General features: G+C 35.0%; 2 protein-coding genes across 2 annotated transcripts in view; both read left to right on the top strand.

The window, feature by feature from the left end:
• PCDH11X (protocadherin 11 X-linked) overlaps nt 1–24,974 on the top strand; it is a 793,677-nt gene that overhangs the window by 656,947 nt on the left and 111,756 nt on the right. The gene's annotated exons all lie outside the window — the stretch shown is intronic.
• On the top strand, nt 19,485–20,255 carry LOC112615428 (peptidyl-prolyl cis-trans isomerase A). Its single transcript, XM_025372083.1, has one exon. The coding sequence runs from the start codon at nt 19,527–19,529 to the stop codon at nt 20,022–20,024; it is 498 nt and encodes a 165-aa protein (XP_025227868.1). The 5' UTR covers nt 19,485–19,526; the 3' UTR covers nt 20,025–20,255.

Genomic DNA, 24,974 nt, shown 5'->3' with positions numbered 1-24,974 from the left:
TCATAGCTCAAATTTCATTAAAGCAGTTTAAAAGGGAAAGAGGAGGAGAAAGAGAGCAAGAAGAAAGAGAATGCATGCTACATAATAAATCACGCTTTGAAAATTCCAAGGTCCCTCGTAAAATTATGAAGAAGTGAAATTGAGCAAGTATAGTGCATTCCTCCCTGTACTGCATTTCCAGAAGTATGTTGTATAGCCCTAACAGCTTTATACAAGAGATTTAGTTTGTTAATATCTTGTATTCAGTCTCTATTCTTAGTTGTGTATTTATGTATTTATTTTTATTGTATATATTTAAGGTGTTCAACATGATGTTTTTGTACACATTTGCATAGTAAAAAGATCACTACAGTCAGACAAAAACATTAACCTACCCATAAATACCGTAGCTACCATTTTTTAAATAGTAAGAGCACTTAAAATCTATTCTCTTATTATCTTAGTAAACTTTTTGTATACTATGCAATAATATTAACTTTAGACCTCATGCTGTACATTATTAGAACTCTAGACCTATTCATCCTACATAGCTGCAACTTTTTACTCTGTGACCAATTTCTCCCCATTTTCTCCCCCTCTTTATCCTTGGTAACCACTGTTCTACTCTTTATTTCTATGTATTTAACTTAGTTTTACATATCATATATAATTGAGATCATGCAGTATTTTTCTTTCTATGTTTGGCTTATTTCACATAGGATAATGTCCTCTAGACTCATCTCTGTTGTCACAAATGGTAGTATATCCTCTTTTAAGGCTGAATAATATTATGGAATATCAAGAAGTCCCAAATTATTTGTAGCACAAAAATATGGTTTATGTTGGCAATAGCTGGCAGGAAACTCCCTGGTTTTGAATTTAATATAGGCGAATATGCACTAATTGGAAAACTGTAGTCTTTAATGGTGACAAATCATACTCTTTCAAAGTTTGCATTTTATCATCAAACTTACATTATCTTAGTTGCTTATAAGAACTACTGTGAGCTGTGATTAATTCGCTTTCAATTTTTACATTTTCTGTATTTATTATTTTTTGTGCTAATTGGCTCTGAGCCTCTGGGTACAATTTGAAGAATTAGAAACTACTTACATTTCTACAATAGACTAATGAGCCACTTAAACTTTAACGTAACCCACATTATATTAGGAGACAAAATTTTTACATCAGTGGTTGTGACAAACAAGTTTCTGTAACTCAATTAGTTTGAATTTGCATTTTCCAGCATAACAACCTTTATTGTGATATTATCTTCACTTCTGAATAGCTAGATAGGAAGTATTCAAATAAATTTCTGTGAACATTTTTTATGTCACATAATCATTTTATTTTGTTCTCTCTCACAATTTCTCATAGTAAAACATGTTTGCTTTGGAGAAAGCTGCATTTTTTTGTGCATTGATGAGCTGAAGTAAAACTATCATTATGTCATGATTTGAAATTGAGGTAGCAAAATTCTCCCTCAGCTAGGTCCACAATTGTGGGAAAGCGTGTTTCAGATCTATCTCTGTGTACAAAAAGGAATGGAAAGTACTTTGTCGAGATCATTAGTGATGACTACACATATGTGAAAATTCAGAAGAGATAGGTGCTGGATGACAAATGGAACTTATGAAACAAGCATTAGTGGACTAATTTTTACAGATAATTGGAACAAAATTTCCTAAACTTTTTCTTTCTGTTTCTTATGATAATCTCTTCTTTCATTTTCCAACAAGCCTGCTGTGCATTTCTTAAATTTGTCTTCCACATAACTAAGTGATAGTTTAAAACTGAGATAAAGCTTGAGACTATGCAAACATCTTTATAAAACATGCTTGAGAGCCTGTTATTTAATGTTGAATATTGTATGATTTTTCTCAATGTAAGCAAATAAGTATAATGCTTTCTTTTTTCAAAATCTGAATTATGTAAAACAAACATGTATTTTCTAAGTATCTCTTTAACACACAGCTATATGGATGCATACTGCATATACTAAAAGGTAATAAATACAAATCACACTGTATGAGAGTACAATGAAGTTCAGTTAGATAATTTACTTTTACTGCAATGGTAATTTTTTTAAAAAATTGTAAAGTTTCATTTTCGTAAGAACTTCAAAGCAAGATGAAAAAGCCCTAGAGATCTGTTGTACATTGTATCTATAGTCAACAATACCATATTGGACACATAAAATTTAAGAGGGTAGATCTCATGTTAAGTGCTCTGACTACAATAAAGTACAATTTTCTTAAAAGTAGTCATCAATAGGTCATGGCATTGGAATTCAAATGTAATAAACAGGGCAGTTCATACATCTTTTTTTTTCGGTCTCCTTAGAAGTCAATAAGGTAGCAATGTGTTCATTTCTAGTACAAAATCCATTTTTAGGAACAAAGTTATGAGAAACTTTCATTCAAGACTTAGATTCTGTAGAACACAGAAACTAGAGAACTTCAGTAGTAAAATTTCCATAATGTTTGCCCCGTTAACTCTTTTTTTTTTTTTTTTTTTTTCTGAGATGGAGTCTCACTCTGTCGCCCAGACTGGAGTGCAATGGCACGATCTCGGCTCACTGCAACCTCCTCCTCCCAGGTTCAAGCAATTCTCCTGTCTCAGCCTCCTGAGTAGCTGGGATTACAGGCACATGACACCATATCAAGCTAATTTTTTGTATTTTAATAGTGACGGAGTTTCACTGTATTGCCCAGGCTGGTCTCGAACTCCTGAGATCAGGCAATCCAACTGCCTCGGACTCCCAAAGTGCTAGGATTACAGGCGTGAATCACTACACCCGGCTGTCCCCTTAATTTTTATAACCCTGTCTTGCCAACAGGTTTTTTTTAAAAAGAGTTATTTTCTTTCCCTTCAAAAGGCTATGTGATGTAATGCAAAGGAAAATGTGAAGTATCTGCTGAAGAGTCAAACACCCATACCAAAAGAACCATTTTCATATTTTGCACATGATCTATTCTAAAGGTAGTTGAGAGATCCTCACCCTGAACTCAAACACAATTCAAAAATTTCCTTAAACTAAATCAGGGTGCAATTATTGAACATGAAATAGTAAAGAGATATACATTGTTTAGAACATTTTATTTTAAAATAACATGAAAGTCATGCAAATATGGTCAGTCCTAAGTCCTTTTCATGTTATTTGTGAGTCAAGAGATATATTTTGTCCTGGCCTCTCAATAGGATGTCAGTGCATTTTCGTCTTCTCTGCATGAACTGCCAAGCAGTTTAACAGATCAGAACATCTAGCCTCTGTTAGGAGTATTAAATATCACTGTCAGTTTATTCTATGAAAAATGAAGTGTATGTCAGTGGGGCTGTCATGCTATATGTACAAACAGTTAACCTTTCACTTTGTTTCAGGAGAGAGGCTGATATTTGATTTCCTTTTTTTAAATCAGCCTTGCTTTTGCCAGTGAATTTTTTAGGCCAGCACCACTGTAATCCATTATTTCTCACTGACAATACTAAATTTACATAAAACATTCAAGAAAACGCATTGATCTACAGCTCTGTCCTCTTTTTGAAATAAGGCATCAGGGGTTGAATAGTGGTAAAAGCGCTTTGACCTGAAGTATCAGTTAATGCATAAGATTTATGAATAGTTCACCAGTATTTGTCAGCACAACAGAACATAAACATTTGTATGGCTGAGTGCTCATTTTACCGTTGTTTATATAGACTACAGGGTGCCATTCTACTGTTGATGACTCTGTACCAGATACAAAAGTATCACTACATTGGGATTGTATTTTCCCATAGCCAAGTAAATTCATGTGATAAAATGTAAACTGAGGCTCAAAGATATCAGGAAACTTGGTTGTAGTCATATAGTTTTACATGGAAGAATTGATATTTAAACCCTGATTTGCCATAAGCAAGAGTTCTTTCCTCGGTATGGCATACCAGATTTTTAATAGTGAGGTTCCTTGAATATTTACATAAAATGTTTATGTACCAATACAATCCTTTCTTTATTTACTATTCTCTTTCATCAACTCAAGTGAATTGTTTAACACAATAAAACCTCCATGAATCTGCATACCATCTTTCTTTTTCCATACTGATTTCTCCAGTTGCCCCTCAATCCCAATGCTTTAAACAATCCAGATAACCTCAAGTTCACTTAATGATTCTTGCAGCTTCATGTGCCTGCTTATATGCTATTCTGTTTGAATGTCTACTTTGAAAACACTTCTCATCTTTCAACACATAGTCGGAGTCCATTTTTTTTGTAATGCTTTCCATGACTCCTCCTTGAGGTAGACTTGAGCACCGTCTCCTTTGTGACATCACTATACCCTATATGGACTGCTGACATATCAGCTAAGATGAATTTATTATGTATTTTAACGAGCTTATTGAGAAATAACTGACAAATTACAAATTGTCCATATGTAAAGTATGCAATTTAGCGTATCGGTAAACATTTGAAATTACCACCACCGTATTATTCCATTTTCATGCTGGTGATAAAGATATACCCAAGATTAGGAATAAAAAGAGGTTTAATTAGACTTAACAGTTTCACATGGCCGAGAAGGCCTCAGAATCATGGCCGAAGGCAAAAGGCACTTCTTACATGGCAGCAGCAAGAGAAAATGAGGAAGATGCAAAAGCGGAAACCCTTGATGAAGCCATCAGATCTCATGAGACTTATTCACTACCACAAAAGCAGTATGGGGGAAACTGCCCACATGATTCAAATTATCTCCCACTGAGTTCCTCCCACAATGCATGGAAATTATGGGAATACAATTCAAAATGAGATTTGTGTGGGGACACAGAACCAAATCATATCAACCACAATCAAAATAATGAACATATTTATTATTCCAAGAAGTTTTTCCATTTCCCCAGTACCTACTGCATTGACTAGCATTTTAGATTTTATCAGTTAATTGGTAAATATGTATTGACTGAAATAACTTTCTTAGGCAATATAATTCTGTAGTATATATAAAGTAGGGGTTCATTGTCTATGCTATAAATGAGATTGGTTTTAATGCTTGAAAACATACAATTTATACGAGAATCTTTAAAAATTAGGAAATATAAGAGGCAAAGTATCAATTTCTTTTTCCTACATTTACGAACAGGTAATCTCTTCAAAATCCCACAAGTTGAGCCTTAGCTGAGGTTTAGTGTTTTCTAAACAGGCTTAAAATGGAAGTGTTTAATTATATGATAATTATGCAAGGCAAAATGTGGTAATGAAGATTAAACAACTCTTTTATGTAGGCCATCTAGGAATTCACTGTTGGAGGAAAAGTAACTCTTAGGTTTTAGAGCATCAATTAATAAACTATAGATGTATCATTCCTAGCAGCTAGCAAATAGGTGAAGGTGGTTGCAAAAGTCTTTTTTCAGAGATGTATATTCTTTGACTTTGGGACTACTATTAAATATGCCCGCACAGAAAATATTCCATGAGGATGACAATGGATTATGGAATATGGCAAAAGCAAAATTATGTTAATGTAGAAACCAAAGTAATTCCACCTTTCTGGGGACAAGCCCAGATATGTAAACATACTGCTTATCTATCTACATTTATCTTTCACTATGAGTCCCTAAAATGTTATACCACAGGTATTCTAAGTAACTAACTTCTAAGAATGCACTATAAACTCTTCTTACATGCCTTTGCATGTAATGCTTTTCTACCCATTCCCATATCCCTTTGCCTAGTTAGTTCTCAGTCATTGGCTCTAATTTTGAAGTTGACTCCTCTAAGAAGACATATTTGACCAAATTACTTGAAACCCTTACCTTTGTGTTCCATAGCACTCTGAGATATTAGTGTTAAAGAAAACCAGAGTTGGGCAATAGTTAAAGTGATAAAGCAGATTTTATTCAGGAACTATTGCAGATGGAGAAAAGAGGCTTCAGTATGGTACTTGAGCTCAATTCCAAATACAGTAAGGACAAATGGAGATTTATAACCAGGGAGCAAGTTTTTGTGTGAAGCTAGGTGTATGGAAAATTACTAAGTGTAGGAGAAATTCTGCCTAAATTGAGCTAACAGAATTCTTGTGGAATCTTTCAGGTCAGGTGATATGGAAGGTGAGAGATTCTGACTAAAACTGGGCTAAGCAGTTCTTAAGACAAGGCTGAAGAACAAGGCCTAATCAAGAAAGGTCTTCAAGGAGCCTGACCAAAGTTTGGTCAATGAGAGACTCTTTGTTTCTATCATAATATTCATCACACTGTACTGAAATAGCTTTGTAAGAACTCTTTTTTTTTTTTTTTTACACATTCCCCACTAGACTGGAAGCTTCAGGAGGGTAGATTATTCTTTATTCAATATTGTATTCCTCACAAATAGCAACATGCTTGGCACATGCAATCAATGTTTGTTTAATTGAAATTAACTTTTAAAGTACAGAGTATAAGGTAAATGTAAGCGACTATTTTTTTTTTTTTTTTTTTTTTTTGAGACGGAGTCTCGCTGTGTCGCCCAGGCTGGAGTGCAGTGGCGTGATCTCGGCTCACTGCAAGCTCCGCCTCCCGGGTTCACGCCATTCTCCTGCCTCAGCCTCCGGAGTAGCTGGTACTACAGGCGCCTGCCACCACACCCGGCTAATTTTTTGTATTTTTAGTAGAGACGGGATTTCACCGAGATAGCCAGGATGGCCTGGATCTCCTGACCTTGTGATCCACCTGCCTTGGTCTCCCAAAGTGCTGGGATTACAGGCCTGAGCCACTGCGCCCGGCCGCGACTATTTTTTAAAAATATAGCTTTAGTGACTGGTATTCATTAGGAATTAGATACTAGCATTCTACAATCAAATGATAAATCCTTCAAAGTATAAACTTCTGAATGATGTGTTTATATATATTTAGTAATTATGAAAATGGAAACTAGTTACTTTCTGATCTATCACTGAAACTTTTCTTAATAGTATGGCTTTGTTTCAAATAATCATTACAATAGAGAATGATCTTGTTTACATTAGAAACAAGGCTAATAGAGGACTAAACAGCTGTCTTAAGTTATTTGTAATCAAAATTTTGTCTGATATGCTGTTGTAAAGGTTGCTATGCCCTTATTTGTTTCATGCAGATATTGATCATTTAAGAATAATATCTGCATGATGAAAAAATGCCTGATTAATTTGTTTAGTGAGGGAAAAGTCAAATACTTTTTGATGAACAGTCTATTAACTTTTTGCAATTATTTATTTATTGTTTCGTTATTGGGTAAAGGCACATTCCCTGTTGGCTTAAACTGTAAACTATAGGGAGCATTTGCATACAGTTTAATGGGAATTCTATAATTTGACCATTATGTCAGATGTCCACAATTAATCATACCCTGTGACTTTTCCTTTTGTCTCTTTTAAAGTGATTTTATGAATGTATTCTCCTTAAAAGAGGTAGTTTTGCTTGTCTTTGGTTGAGTAAAATTAGTCCAGCAACAAAATTAACAAAAGTATAATGGTAACTTGCAAAGTTTCTATAACAAAGATGCTATCCTATTGGGACCACATGGTATCACATATGGTAGGCCAGATTACTCAGTCTTAACAGACACTTGTGGTTCACTAAAAAAAATGTGCTGGAGTATCCCTAATTATACAAACAATTGATAGTTTAAAATAATTCTGCTACATTTTTATAGTAGGGGCTTCTTTTCCTTAAATATTCTGCTGCCCAGTTTCTTAAAAATAAAAAACATCAAAAGGATGAAACTTTAAGCCAGGGTATTATATTAGTCATATAGTTAACTTTACTGTATATTAGTAACTAACATATAGCTTTAAGTTGACTTAACCTACCTTTAAATCAATACAATAATGTAGCAATTATGAAGCTGTTGCAAACTATAAATGTATTGCATACTTCTACCATATGTAGCACTTAAAACTCATAAAATGTTTAAAAGCAAAGATCACACTCATACATAAAATACAACTCCACAATAAGAAATAAAAAATAGAACATGAAGTAATGATTGTAAAATACCCAATGAAAGATAAATCCCTTAACTTGAATAACAGCCTATTTGTTGTTTTATTCATATTATCATCAACAATATATTAGATATTATAACAAAACTTGAAATATCTTAAGTATATTCTTTGATAACTTGAGTGGCTGTAGATCAGCATAATATTTCCAGCTGATTATTTAAAAGCTTCCTAAAAGAAATCCACAGTTTGGTTTACCACCTTGAAAATTCTTCCTAAATCTATTAAATATCAACTAATATTCATTGTAGTTCTTTTCATATTTTATTTATTTCTATTAAAGTCAAAATCATTTCAATAAACTGAAAAGTTTTTCAAAACTCAGAATATGGAAGTTCTGTGATGTTTGTCTCAATACCTATGACCATTTACCTATAGAAAAAATTTACTCATCAATATGATATCTAAGTTAATTTAGATTTATGTTTCTTTATGTATATAAATATAAAATGATTGAATATCTGATTCTATATTAATACAATGTTTTACCTGTAGTAATTTTTGCCTAGATAAAGTTGGTGGATAAAAGAAATAGGATAACTAAAATAAATGGAAGTATCTCTCCTCATCTGGAGTATGAAAACAAAAACAAACAAAAAAAAACACTGGATAGTTACTGCCATCACCTTTAATAAAGGACTTTAGAAATACCTTCCTGACCGGGTATGGTGGCTCATGCCTGTAATCTTAGCATGGTGGGAGGCTGAGATGGTCAGATTGCTTGAGCCCAGGAGTTCAAAACCAGGCTGGGCATCATAGCAAAACCCTGTCTCTACAAAAACAAAACAAAACAAAACAAACTATCCAGATGTGGTGGTATGTGACTATAGTCCCAACTACTCACACGGCTAAGGTGGGAGGACCACTTGAGACTGGGAGGTCGAGGCTGCAGTGAGCCATGATTATGCCACTGCACTCCAACCTGGGTGACATAAAGAGATCATGTGAAAGAAAACAAAAGAAAAGAAAAGAAAAGAAAAGAGAAGAAAAAGACCTTTACCTCCAAAAGGAAGGCAAGAAGTAATTACAATTTTTCTCTGACATTTCTAATGCTAGTTCTGGTCACTGTACTGTAAATATGTATTTTTTTCTCAACTCTTCACTGAATTTGCCATGTAACACACATTTCTAGTGCAGATATCGTATTTTTATAGGAGCTTATACAACTTTTCTTAAAAATTGATACTAAGCTAAGACATTCTTTGAGACACAGAATAAAATCAGACTTCCATTGCAATCAAGATGTGAAATGTTTTAAAGTTATTGCATTCTACTTTTTCATATGCCTATTAAAACAATTTATCTTTTGAAGGATCATATTTCAGGGATCTGAATTCTATTGTAGATATCTCTACTTAACAGAGTTTAATTTTGTGAAAATATGACACGAAACTATAAAAAAGCAACTGATTTCTCCTACCCTTTTTACCTTTTCCACAACATCAATTTCTACACTTCATCTAGAAAGGTGTAAAATGTAATGGAGGGGTAAATATATTTCCAGTTGGTTTTCTTTTAGGAAACACAGCAAAACCCTTTGTTTAACATCAGGGATGATCTAAAAGGAAATCCTGTAAGTGTAAGAGGCAATGTCAGACACTTGTAATAACATGTAAGTCTGAGAGATGGAGGGAAGATTTAAGCAGAAAATTGAAGAGTATGCAAGATGAAGCCATCCACTCAAAAGCACACAACTATCTGCTCCTGAATGACTCTTGGGTAAATAATGAAATTAGGTCAGAAATCAAGAAGTTTTTTTAAAGTAATGAGAACAAAGAGACAACATACCAGAATCTCTGGGATGCAGCTACATCAGTGTTAAGAGGAAAATTTATAGCACTAAATCCCCACATCAAAAATCTAGAAAGATCTCAAGTTAACAACCTATCATCTCAACTGAAATAACTAGAGAACCAAGAGCAAGCAATCCCCAAAGCTAAGAGAAGACAATAATTAACCGAGATCAGAGCATAACTGAAGGAGACAGAGATGTGGAAAACCCTTAAAAAATAAATCCAGGAGCTGTTTTTTTTTTTTTTTTGAAAAATTAATAAAATAGATAGACTACTATCTAGACTCACAAAGAAGAATAGAGAGAATAATCAAATAAACACGGTCAGAAATGATAAGGGGGATATCACCACTGATCCCACAGAAATAAAAACAACTACCAAAGAATACTGTAAATCCCTCTATACACATAAACTAGAAAATCTAGAAGAAATGGATAAATTCATGAACACATACATTCTCCCAAGACTGAAAGGAAGAAATTGAATCCTTGACTAGACCAATAACATGTTCTAAAATTGAGGCAGTAATAAATAACCTACCAACCAAAAAAATCACAAGACCATACAGATTCAAAGTGGAATTCTACCAGAAGTACAAAGAAGAGCTGGTTTAATTCCTACTAAAACTATTCCAAAAAATTGAAGAGGAGGGACTCCTCCCTAACTAATTCTATGAGGCCAGCATTATCCTGAAACCAAAACCTGGCAGAGATACAACGAAAGAAAGAATACTTTAAGCCAATATCCTTGATGAACATCAATGCAGAAATCTTCAGTAAAATATTGGCAAACCAAAGCCAGCAGCACATCAAAAAGCTTACCCACCACGATCATGCTAGCTTCATCCCTGGGATTCAAGGCTGACTCAACATATGCAAATCAATAAATGTAATTCATCACATAAACAGACAAAAACCACACGATTATTTCAATAAATGCAGAAAAGGCCTTCGATAAAATTCAACATCCTTTTATGGTTAAAACTCTAAATAAACTAGGAATTGAAGGAACAGACCTCAAAATAATAAGAACCATATATGACAAACCCACAGCCAATATCATACTGAATGGGCAAAAGCGGGACATATTCCCCTTGAAAACCGGCACGAGACAAGGATGCCATGTCACCACTCCTATTCAACATAGTATTGTAAGTTCTGGCCAGAGCAATCAGGCAAGAGAAAGAGATAAAGAGTATTCAAATAAGGAGTGAGGGAGTAAAATTATCTTTGTTTGCAGATGACATCATCCTGTATCTAGAAAACCCCATAGTCTCAGCCCAAAAGCTTCTTAAGCTGATAAGCAACTTCAGCAAAGTCTCAAGATGTAAAACCAATGTGCAAAAATCGCTAGCATCCTTATACACCAACAAAACATAAGCAGAGAACAACATCATGAATGAACTCTCATTCATAATTGCTACAAAAAGAATAAAATACTTAGGAATACAGCTAACAAGGGAAGTGAAGGACCACTTCAAGGAGAACTACAAACCACTGCTCAAGGAAATCAGAGAAGACACAAGCAAATGGAAAAACTTTCCAGGCTCATGGATACGAAGAATCAATATTGAAAAAATGCCCATACTGTTCAAAGTAATTTATAGATTCAATGCTATTCCCATTAAACTACCATAGACATTCTTCACAGAATTAAACCAAAACTATTTTAAAATTCATATGGAACTAAAAATGAGTCCAAATAGCCAAGTTAATCCGTAGCAAAAAGAACAAAGCAGGAGGCATCACCCTACCTAACTTCAAACAGTGCTACAAGGCTGCATTAACCAAAACAGCATGGTACAAGAGCAGAAACATAGACCAATGGTACAGAATAGAGAACTCAGAAATGAGACTGCACACCTACAAGCATCAGATCTTTGACAAACCTGACAAAAACAAGCAATGGAGAAAGGATTCCCTATTTAATTAATGCTGGGAGAGCTGGCTAACCATATGCAGAAAATTATAACTGGACTCCTTCCTTACAACATATACAAAAATTAACTTAAGATGGATTAAAGACTTAAATGTAAATCCCAAAACTATAAAAACCCTAGAAGAAAATCTAGGCAATACCATTCAGGACATAGCAAAGGTGAAAATTTTATGATAAATCATCAAAAGCAATTGCAACAAAAGCAATAATTGACAAATGGGATCTAATTAAAGAGCTTCTTCTGCACAGGAAAAACAAAACCAACCAACCAACAAACAAAAATAACTATCATCCAAGTGAACAGACTGCCTACAGAATGGGAGAAAATTTCTTAATGTATCCACTTGACAAAAGTCTAATATCTAGAATCTACAAGGAACTTAAATTTACGAGAAAAACAAACAACTTCATTAAAAAAATGGCCAAAAGACATGAACAGACAATTCTCAAAAGAAGACGTACATGTGGCCAACAAACATATGAAAAAAAGCTCAACATTACTGATCATTAGAGATCCTCAAATCAAAACCACAATGATATACCATTTCATACCAGTCAGAATGGCTATTACTAAAATGTCAAAAAACAACAGATGCTGGTGAGATTGTGGAGAAAAAGGAACGCTTTTACGCTGCCTGTGAGAGTATAAACTAGTTCAACCACTGTGGAAGTCAATGTGACAATTCCCAAAGACCTAGAGGCAGAAATACCATTTGACTTAGCAATCCCATTATTGGATATATACCTAAAGAAATATAAATCATTCTATTATAAAGTTACATGCATGCATATGTTCACTGAAGCATTGTTTACAATAGCAAAGTCATAGAATCAACCTAAATGTCCATCAATGATAAACTAGATAAAGAAAATGTGGCACGTATACCTCATTGCATACCATGCAGCCATAAAAAAGAACAGGATCTTGTGCTTTGCAGACATAGATGGAGTTGGAAGCCACTATCCTCAGCAAACTAACGCAGGAGCAGAAAACCAAACAGAGCATGTTCTCACTTATAAGTGGGAGCTGAACAATGAGAACACATGGACACATGGTGGGTAACAACACACACTGGGCACCTGTAGGGGTGAGGAAGAGCATCAGAAAGAACAGCTAATGGATGCCGGGCTTAATACCTGGGTGATGGGATAATCTGTGCAGTAAACCACCATGGCACGCTTTCACTTATGTAACAAACCTGCACATCCTGCACGTGTACCCCTAAACTTAAAATAAAAGTCAAATTAAAAGTAAGAAAGTTGAAGAGTATGACCATGATGTGGAATGAGGGAGAGTTCTGGGCACCCAGGTTCAGAACAGCTTTTCCGCAGTTTCAGAGCTAAACCTTCATGGTGTCTCTGAATGTCTTCATTTGAATCAAATGCTCCAAATCAGCAAACACCCAAGATAAAAACAAAAACAAAAACAAACAAACAAAAAAGACTTCTTAAAAATGTATTCCAGAGCATAATATCTGTCTTCATATTATGGATGTTTTAAAAAACTTGTTTTGGGTTCAGGGGTAAATATAGATAAATTTTGTGTTGCAGGAGTATGGTGTACAGATTATTTCATGACTCACGTAATAAGCATAGTACCTGACAATTTTTCAATCCTCACTCTTCTCTTACTCTCCTTCCTTCAGTAGGCCCTGGTGCCTACTGTTCCCTTCTTTGTGTCCATGCATCCTCAATGTTTAGTTCTTACTTGTAAGTGAGAACATGTGGTATTTGGTTTCCTGTTCCTGCATTAGTTCACTTAGGATAATGACCTCTAGCTCCATTCATATTGCTGCAGAGGTCACAATCTCACTCGTTGTTATAGCTACATAGTATTGGATCATGTATATGTACCACATTTTCTTTATCCAGCCAACCATATTTGTACCACATTTTCTTTATCCAGTCAACCATGGATGAACATTTAGGTTGATTCTATGTCTTGGTTATTGTAAATAGTGCTGTGATGAAACTATGTTTGCATGTGTTTTTCTGGTAGGAGGATTTATATTCCTCTGTTTATGTACCCAATAATGGGATTGCTGGGTCAAATGGTAGCTCTCCTTTAAGTTCTTTGGGAAATCACCAAACTGCTTTTCACAACGGCTGAATGAATTTACACTGCCATGAGCAGTGTATATGCATTCCCTTTTCTCTACAGCCTTTCAAGCATCTGTTATTTTATGGTTTTTCATAATGGCTTTTTTGACTAATTGTGGTTTTGATTTGCAGTTCTCTAACGATTAGTAATGTTGAGCAATTTTTCATATGCTTGTTGGCCAAGTGTATGACTTATTTTGAAAAGTATCTGTTCATGTCTTTTGGCCACTTTTTAATGGGGAATGCTTTTAGCTTTTGCTCAATTAGTATGTTGTTTGTTTTTTTGTTTGTTCATTTGTTTAAATTCCTTATAGATTCTGGATATTAGGCCTTTGTTGGATGCATCATTTGAATAAATTTTCTCCCATTCTGCATGTTGTCTGTTTATTCTGTTGATAGATTTTTTGTTTGTTTGTTTTTTGTTTTGCTGTGCAGAAGCACTTTAGTTTAATTAAGTCACACTTGTCATTCTTTTTTTTTTTTTTTTTTTTTTTGACAATTGCTTTCAGTGTCTTCATCATTAAATTTTTGCCAGGGCCTATGTCCTGAATGGTATTTCTTAGGTAATCTTCCAGAGCTTTTGTAGTTTTAGGTTTTACATTTAAGCATTTAACTTAACTTGAATTAATTTTTGTATATGATATAAGGAAGGGGTCCTGTTTCAGTCTTCTGAATATGGCTATCCAATTATTCCAACACCTTTTATTGAATAGGGAGTCTTTCCTCATTGCTTGTTTTTGTCAACTTTGTTGAAGATCAGGTGGCTGTAAGTGTGTGGCTTTATGTCTGGGTTCTTTATTCTTTTCCATTAGTCTCTGTGTCTGTTTTTGTATCTGTACTATGCTGTTTTGAACATCCTTGTCTGGTTCTGGTTTTCAAGAGGAACGCTTTTAGCTTTTGTTCAATTAGTATGATGTCAGCTGTGGGTTTGTCATAGATGGCTCTTATTATTTTGACGTAAGTTCCTTCAATGCCTAGTTTGTTGAGGATTTTTTAACATGAAGGGATGTTTCATTATATCAAGAGCCTTTTCTGCATCTATTCAGATGATCATGTCATTTTTGATGTTCGTTCTGTTTATACGATGAATCATATGTTTTTATTTTCATATGTTGAAACAACTTTGCACCCCAGGAATAAAGCCTACTTGATTGTGGTGAATTAGCTTTTGGATATGCTAATGGATTCAGTTTGCTAGTTTTTTTTTTTTTTTTTTTTTTTTTGAGGATTTTTGTATCTAGGTTCATCAGTCAATTATATTTGCCTGAAATTTATTTTTTTTTTTGGTTGTGTTTCTGTCAGGCTTTGGTTCAGAATAATGCTAGTACAATTCTATAAATTTTGGAATCATTTCAGAAGGAATGATACAAGTTCTTCTCTATACGCATGTTATAATTCATCTGTGAATCCACCTGGTCCTGGGATTTTTCTGTTTGTTAGGCTTTTCATTACCGATTCAATTTTGGAACTCCTTATTGGGCTTTTCATGTTGCAATTTATTCCTGGTTCAATCTTCAGAGGTTTTATGTTGCCAGGAATGTATCAATTCCTTCTAGATTTTCTATTTTCTGTGCATGGAGGTGTTCATAATAGTCTCTGAGGGTTTTTTGTATTTCTCTGAGTTGGTGTTAATGCCCCCTTTTTCATTTCCGACTGTGCTTATTTGTATCTTCCCTCTTTTTTTCTTTGATTCTAGCTAATAATCCTTCAATCGTATTTGTTCTTCAAAAAACAAACTTCTGAATTCATTGATCTTTTGTATGTTTTCATGCATCTCTAATTCATTCAGTTCATCTCCGATTTTAGTTTCTTTCATCTTCTGCTAGCTTTGGGGTTGGTTTGCTCTTGTTTTTCTAGTTCTCTAGTTCTCTAGGCGTGATATTATGTTGCTAATTTGATCTGTTTCTAACTTCTTGGTGTTGCTTTAATAGCTGTGTCCCAGAGATTCTGGTATACTGTATCTTTGTTCTCATTAGTTTCAAAGTGCTTTCTCTTGCCTCAGCCTCCCAAGTGGCTGAGATTATAGGCATGTGCCGCCACACCCAGATAGTTTTTGTATTTTTAGTAGAGACGGGGTTTCACCATGTTGGCCAGGATGGTCTCGATCTCCTGACCTCGTGATCCACCCACCTTGGCCTCCCAAAGTGCTGGGATTACAGGCGTAAGCCACCGCACCTGGCCAAACCACAGGACCTTCTTAATACCAACACATTTCAGCCCTTTCAAAATGCATAATGCTTTATTGCTATTTTAAAAATGATATAAAGCTAAGACTTAAACTCTTTATTATAAATCAATATAAAAAATAAATAGAATATGGTAAAATTAAAAATAGCACTTGGGACAGAAATACACCCACAATTTTAAGGTAATATGCCTAAAAATAATTTTGTATATAAAAAATTTTGAAACAATATATTTCTAAATTGCCTGAAGCACACGCAATTTTCTTATTTAATATTAAGATCATAACAATTAATTTTAAAAGTTTTATTTCCTGCCTCAATGGATTATTTATCACTTGAAAATAAAGAGTTTTGCCCACATGAGATATGGACCATTTATTCATATTGGCGATGAAAACAAAAGGTCTGGTGTTAGCCACTGCTCTGCAATTATGATTGTTAAGCAAAAATTAATATTTATATTGGGAAAAATACTTTACAGCCACCTATTTGTATTCACTCTCATAGCAATTTCCCAGGGAAACAAGGTATCTCAAAATTAAAGCAACAACAAGGAAATTGTTTATGAAGGTGAAGATGAGGAAAGCAAAAGTGACAGCAGTTACAGAAAGCAGCAGTCACTCTTGAAGTTAAGCTGCTCTGTCACGTACCATCAATTAGATCATTATCCAGTGCAGGAAGTCTGTAATAAATTGTAAGATTTGCTTCTTAGCTGAAATGATGGGATGGAAATTTTCACTGTAGATGATGTTCAAGTGGAGGTGCAGCTGAATGGATATACCAGATTGGCCCACGTTTTAAGTCCTACCGTGGTTGACACTCTGGCACTAGATACATAATTTCTTCAAATAAATTGTAACTCAAGAATCTGGTTATCCTGATTATTTAAGGATAAAAACATCACATAAAAAGTTTTATTAATAGTGACAAGAAATATTTACTTTTCTTTTTTTGAGACATGTTCTTATAATTCTGCAAAATGATTTCTGTTTCAGATTCTCATCTTCTTTGAAATAAGTATTATTTGAAAGTAATCTGAGCTTCTTACTTATGACACCTTCCCTGTTATTTATTATAAGAGCTAATATTGTCTCAGTAATATTTCGCTTACTTGTTTATTCTGCATTTCAAGAAGGGCAACATGACATATGTGGGGAAACATGATGATAAGAGTAAGGTGATCCAGTTTGTAGTCTAGATTCTGATTTACAGGTGATGCTTCATAGCAGTTAGTTTGCATCCTTTCCTCTGGGCAAATAATTGTTCAACCAGCCAAAAATCAGGTTCATAAAAGCTCGCAACTTATAATATTATCGTTACAATGAAACAACTTATTTTTGAGATAGTTTGCTAATTTTCTTTAATCATATGTTCACTGGAGCCTTAATATCTTTTCCTTTTTCTGAGACTAATATTGAAATATGCCCACAATTATAATAAACAATGATTTAGAGTTAGACTCTAGCTTGAAAATTATAGGATATTTAATAATGTAACAATATGTTGTCCATATTGACATTTTAATTTGTAAGGTTATAATGGTCAGGCTTGTGTGAAAATAAACCTGTAGTATACAATTTCCGGGTGGGTGAAACAAAATGTTTCTTTGATTCAGAACAAACCTATATCTTGATGTATTTGAAATGTATAACTTACTGAGGACAACATTGAAATATCACTAACAGGGATCATTACCAGGCTATAACATATTGTCTATAGAGGTATCCTAAGCTGATATTCATTCATTTGGTAATAACTAATGAAGGCTGTTTCCCCCTCTTCTTGAATAGCAACTTGTGGATAAGAGAAGCACTTTAGCTGTGTCAACATGGTTGAAAAAATTAAATAAAAGAGGGACAATCTTGCAAATGCCAGTCCCTGTATCTTTTAAGGTAACTACCGTTATAAATTCAGGAAAGGGTTTCTGTCTGAATTGTCCTGATATAATAATTGCTACAAATCTCTATTTCTTAACCTATGAAGCTGTAACCTAAGGGCATTTAGTGCATTACTGCCAATTTTCAAGGTACTAAATTATCCCGAAGAGACCTTGAAAAGGGGACTATGCTGCTGCAGCAACCTCACTTATTATCTGGCAGGGATTCAGGTTTTGGGGTAGATTTGATTTAGTATTGCTAACAATGCCTCCTTGTGTTAACAGACTGTATCTTGGGTAGTTCTAGAAGGTGCATGTTCTCTTAACAGAACTCTCCTGCTTTTGTATTCTATGAGATTATTAAAAAATTCAGTTTGTCTTATCCTAATTCATCTCCAGATTTTTAAGTACAGCTTCCCCAAACACATCAGATTCACTCTGCTTTTAAATTATTGTGCATAAAAGGTATTATTAAATTATGGAAATTCATCCTCAGACTTTCAGTTATCTTAAGTGTTTATCTCTAAGACATAAACATTTAGCAATACCTTTTAAAGTTGCTGAATGTTCAGACTGCAGACAGAAGCACTGAGTGTGGTTGATGGTGCTATAGCACCTATAGCTTCCCCAGATGTAATTTAGGAGTAGAAAAGGATGGCCTGTAGAAATTTCCTTTTCTGACCAGTCGCTGTATCTTTACAGGTGGCCAGTACACATTCATATGCAATCTCATTGGAGAGATTAGTACACCTGTGATATCTGTCTGTGACACCTATTAGTATCTGTGGTATCTATTACTATCTGCGATACAGGTCTGAGATGCATTTCTGTGGCAGCTGTGCAATTTTAGAATTCTCAGTAAACTCTATTGACTCCAGGAAGAGACAGTTGCATGGATGGTGTCATTAAAACATGTCACTGGAAGTTACTTACATCAGAAGGGACAACAGAGACGCTTAACCCTCACAACCCCATTCTTAGGTAGTAGGGGGGCAAATAGGCAATGTTAATGTGACTGAAAAAGAGCCGTTTTGGAGAGTGAGTCTGAGTTTGATTATTGTATTTTTTAGTTGTTAGCCTAATTTGTTTCAACTGTGAAACTATATAATGCAACCAATCTTAATGAAATCATGTTTTTTAAAACACTAAGTGCGATGCTTGTGACAGAGTGTTTTCTAAATTGAATGTAGATGTTGTTTTTGTTGCTGTTAGCATTATTATTCCATAAAGTGAGATACAGAGAAGTTAACTGCACTAGATGAGACCACATTCTAGCCTTAATTCAGTAGGCTTCTACCTTGATGCATTCTAGTGAGGGAAAACAGTGGCAAGACACTGTTTGTGATCAGACTTTCTTATATTTTTTAGGAAACAATTCAGCAAAGCAGAAAAAAAGCCCTGAAATTCCACAACACATTATTTGCTTCCTGATGGTGTACATACTATTATCAAAAGCTATCAAGGAACTTCCACACTTCTGGAACATGAGGGGGTGCCTAAGGGTATAACAGCTCTAGCTTCTTGATGGCAAACTTAGCAGAAATTCAATAAGTCCTTTATCCATGGCATCACATCGTAATGTCTATTGTCTGTGCTTCTGCTTAAAAATATTCCTCGAGGCTTTGCAGACGCTGCCGCCGAGGAAAGTCCTGTACTACTAGCCATGGTCAACCCTACCGTGTTCTTCGACATTGCCGTCGACGGCGAGCCTTTGGGCCGCGTCTCCTTCGAGCTGTTTGCAGACAAGGTTCCAAAGACAGCAGAAAATTTTCGTGCTCTGAGCACTGGAGAGAAAGGATTTGGTTATAAGGGTTCCTGCTTTCACAGAATTATTCCAGGGTTTATGTGTCAGGGTGGTGACTTTACACGCCATAATGGCACTGGTGGCAAGTCCATCTATGGGGAGAAATTTGAAGATGAGAACTTCATCCTAAAGCATACAGGTCCTGGAATCTTGTCCATGGCAAATGCTGGACCCAACACAAATGGTTCCCAGTTTTTCATCTGCACTGCCAAGACTGAGTGGTTGGATGGCAAGCATGTGGTCTTTGGCAAAGTGAAAGAAGGCATGAATATTGTGGAGGCCATGGAGCGCTTTGGGTCCAGGAATGGCAAGACCAGCAAGAAGATCACCATTGCTGACTGTGGACAACTCGAATAAGTTTGACTTGTGTTTTATCTTAACCACCAGACCATTCCTTCTGTAGCTCAGGAGAGCACCCCTCCACCCCATTTGCTCGCAGTATCCTAGAATCTTTGTGCTCTCGCTGCAGTTCCCTTTGGGTTCCATGTTTTCCTTGTTCTCTCCCATGCCTAGCTGGATTGCAGAGTTAAGTTTATGATTATGAAATAAAAACTAAGTAACAATTGTCAAAAAAAAAAAAAAAAAAAATATTCCTCGAAATATGGATTCTTATTAAATGATGCTGTGGGGGACCTCTTCCTTAAGTATAATATGTACTGTTACTTGCTGTTAAGGCAATGTATTACAAATCAAAATTTTTGGAAGCCTTATCGTCAAAGAAGCTGATTTCACATACCATATACTATATGAAGGCCATATTGTCATAATAGTCTCTTTCTCTAAGACACCAGCATATTCATGCAGACACCTGTACTTTTATCAGTACCTCTCGGAAAGCAAAATAATTTTGTCTACGTGATTCCTTGAATTAAATCAGTGCTTCCTCTTATGAAAAGACAGACACTTCATGGAAAGTGTAACAGCTTTTGATGACTACATTTTCAAGATCAGTAGATTGTAGCTCACCTATTAATACTGGGAACTATTTGGGGATATAATATAATGATAATAAATTCATCAGAATGCTCTTCATCATGTTAAAATATTTTTAGAGAGCCAACTAAAATGTTTTCAGGAGACTGGGTTTATGAAATATGAAATTGAGATGAGTTTCTCCTAAGAAATAAATTATTTAGCTAGGAGGAAATTACTAGAAGGATGTTTAAATGACGATATACAAAAGAAATAAAAATGTCTAATTAAAGTCATAGTTTCTTTGTATCTGTAGGCCATAAGACTGAGCCAGCATGTCACAGTGAGTGCACAGAGGGCTCGAGCACAATGGGAAGACTAATTTTTTTTAGTGAATTTATTAAATCAAAGTCTTTTGGATTATTTTGAAATAAAGCTTGAAATTTTAATACAAAGTAGAAGGAAACATCGTGTAGTGGTTAAGACCATGGTTCTTGACTAAATGTTTACTCTTAGCTCTGCAATTATTAGCTATATGATCATGGGCAAGTTACTTAATTATGCCTCAGTTTTCTAATCTCTCAAGTGGAGATAATATTAGTACCACCTTATGAAAATGCTTTGAAGAATAAATGAGAGATGATGTATCCAATGTTTTCAGAATAGTGCCTGGACTAGATTAGGTCTTCAGTAAGGGTCAGCTATATTTAATATGAGGATTAATTGAGGAGAATGATTGTAAAACATTTAGGGTGGTGCTTATTCAGTACAAGTTAGTTCTTTGATAGTTATAAAATACACAAATAGTATATTCATATGCTTACTATTGTTGAAATCCAAACAAAATTGGAAACTCAATGGTGAACGAATTTTTAATATACATGTGTACACATATCCATTGCAATTTGAATAACTTAAAAGTTTCGGCCGGGCGCGGTGGCTCAAGCCTGTAATCCCAGCACTTTGGGAGGCCGAGACGGGGGATCACGAGGTCAGAAGATCGAGACCATCCTGGCTAATACGGTGAAACCCCGTCTCTACTAAAAAATGCAAAAAACTAGCCGGGCGAGGTGGCGGGCGCCTGTAGTCCCAGCTACTCGGGAGGCTGAGGCAGGAGAATGGCGTAAGCCCGGGAGGCGGAGCTTGCAGTGAGCTGAGATCCCGCCACTGCACTCCAGCCTGGGTGACATAGCGAGACTCCGTCTCAAAAAAAAAAAAAAAAAAAAAAAAAGTTTCACGTGTTCTTTCTAAAACAAAACCCACAAAACTATGCAAATTGTTATTTTACTGATGATGACAAGAAGAAGCATTTCCAACTAAGAAAGTAACAACTTTTATATTGTGAAGGTGCTAAAAATACTATTACCAAAAATAATGAAGAAACTTTGGAAGTAAAAGGGGATATGAGGCTTATGGAATTGACAAGAATAATAGTCAATTATTCTTAGTGAGTAATTCCTTAATGTTTGGTATTACATAGTGAGTAATTCCTTAATGTTTGGTATTACACAAAATGGGAATATTAGAATTCTGGCCACCACATAATGTAAAATTTCATGAGGTTTTCTATTGGCTATAAAACATCTCAATGTATAAATATTATTTCTATTGAAAATTTTAACAACTCAGGCTTGAAATGAGGGTTAAGCTTCTGAAGATTCACTGATGTCAACATTTTTTTCACTTAAACTTTTCAATTTGAAAAGTAGTTTTTTCCCTTTTGTATTGTTATTTGACTTCTTCGTCTTTCTATATGTAGGTTTTTTTTTACAGATTCTTTGAAGTATAAATTATATACCATGAAATTCACCTATTATAAGTGTACAATTCAATGATTTTTAACAAATTTACAAACTTCTACAACCATCACCATGACCCAATTTTAGAACACTTTTCCTCACCCCAAGAAAGACGGTGGCCACCCAAAATCTGAGCAACCACTAGTCTGCTTTCTGTTCATGTAGTTATATTCTGAACATTTAATATAAATGGAATTGTACAGTATGTTATCTGGCTTCACTTAGCATAGCGTTTTTAAGGCGAATTCATATTGTAGTATGTATCAGTACTCCATTACTTTTTATGGTAGGCTAATATCCCATTGTATGGACATGACACATTTTGTTTACCCATTCATCAGTTGATGAATGTTTGACTTGTTTCTACTTTTTGGCTATTATGAGCAATTATTCTATAAACATTCGTGTATGATTTTTTGTGCACAGACACTTTTGTGTTTTCATTTATCTTGGATATATAACTAGGAGTGAAATACCCAGTTCATATGGTAACTCTATGCTTTGCATTGTGAAGACCTGCCAAACTGTTTTCCAAAGCAGCTGTGCCATTTTATGTTCTCACCAGCATTTTGTAAGTAAAGAGGTTGAATAAGATCAGATAAAGTTTAGTTTTCTCAAATCGGTTTTGGTTATAATTATTTTAGGGCATCTTGCTTAACAGTTTGAAGTGATCAAAATTAATACTTTTAAATCGCCCGCTGGGTGGCTCACGCCAGTAATCCCAGCACTTTGGGAGGCCGAGGCGGGTGGATCACCTGAGGTCAGGAGTTCAAGACCAGCCTGGCCAACATGGTGAAACCCCGTCTCTACTAAAAATAGCTGGGTGTGGTGGCGCATGCCTGTAATCCCAGTTACTTGGGCCGCTGAGACAGGAGAATCGCTTGAACCCGGGAGGCGGAGGTTGCAGTGAACCAAGATCTCCCCACTGCACTCCAGCCTGGGTGACAGAGCAAGACTCCATCTCAAAAATAATGAAAAAATATTAAAAATGAATCACCCTTATCCTTCAAAACTGACTCTAACTCCTCTAACTCTTGTCATATGTATTGCTTTATCTTATAAGAAAAGGTAAGTCAAGTTGCAAATAAACATCTGAAATGCCAAAAAAAAAAAAAAAGTAAGTCTTCAAATAGTAGTATAATAAATGTTTCAGGGAGATACATATTGAGCATATTTTTCATTTATTTACTAGTCAATTCTCATTTCTTATTATTTCATAAAGAATATTTTTGCAAATACCCTAAGTTAATAAGTCTAGAATTCAAAGTCCAAATGTTCTTATGTGAATGTAAAGAAAGGGTTGCCTTGACCCTGATTTTGTAGGTGGTGAAGGGGCCCCGGCCGGCCGACACCCGAGTCTGCCGATCGCTCACATAGATCTCGAGGAAGTTGCTGGGAGGCCCCGCAGGCGTCATTCAGATTCTGCAGCTTGGTGATCAGCCACCAGGTGTCAGCCACGGACTCCGCCATTTAGCTGTAGCCACCACCGCGGGCTCCCATGACACGTTATGGACTAAAACACAAATGATAAAAAGGTTACCTATTTACCCCTAACGCATTACCAGTCGTCCAACTCCTGAATATAAGAAAAATGTGTGTGTGTGTGGGGGGGGGATTTTAGCCTTAAGCTTATAATGCACCCTTACTTTTAGTTGATAAAATATGTTTCTATCAAAAAAGGGTAGTTAGTCTAGTTAAAATTTCTTCATCTGAAGAAGTTACCCACCATATAGAAAGCAATGAATTTTTTTTTCCTGTACAATAGCAATAGTAATAATAATTGCTCTAAGTAATATTACAAATTTAGTGTTATTAAAAAGTACTTGGATACATGTTTGATATTTTCTATTGGAAAATGTCTTTCATCTGCAAATATACCTAGGGAAGCAGTAGGTCAAATGAAGAAGAAATTGTTCTCTTGCAATGTTATACTGCTCAGGATTCAGTAAATGGGTATAGTTCATATCCTATTCAAATAAAGAGGAAAAACTCATAGGCCTTTTACTTCTTATAAGCTTCTATTTTACCAGGTGAAGTCTTGATAATTCCATCAACCTTGGAACCTAATTAGAGAAGTGACTGATTTATATCTTCTCAGCTGTGTGAACATAATTCTGCCTATTGAATTGAGGGGTTGTTAATCCCTGGCAATCATGTTTGTGCCAACTTGATCGGTGAGCTTAGACTATTTCCAGTCATAGGAGGTTGAAAAGCATGTGGATTTTACAAAAGAAACAGGGAAAAGATGATGGTTCTAAATGAAAACAGAATAGGACTAAACAAAAGTCTTGATATGATGAAGTTCAGAAAATAAAAGATTCTGTGAAATGTACCAGTGAACCCTTGGGAAAATGAAGAAATAAAATGAAGCTTTTTCAGCTTGATTAATGTTTGAATTTTTGTTAACAGAAGTGGAATATGAGGAGAATAGGATTTATCTTCTCAGGGAAAAACGTATTTTGAAAAATGCCTTCTAGTTCACATGGTTTAATAACAACAAAAATTTTAATATACAATACTGAGACTAGTAAAAAATCAAATCCCAAGGGGAAAAAAAAGATTACTGAATCATATAATTAAACTATAGTTTACATAT

Source organism: Theropithecus gelada, chromosome X (assembly GCF_003255815.1).
Source record: "Theropithecus gelada isolate Dixy chromosome X, Tgel_1.0, whole genome shotgun sequence".
Lineage (NCBI taxonomy): Eukaryota > Metazoa > Chordata > Mammalia > Primates > Cercopithecidae > Theropithecus > Theropithecus gelada.
This window is presented reverse-complemented; position numbering and strand designations above follow the sequence as displayed.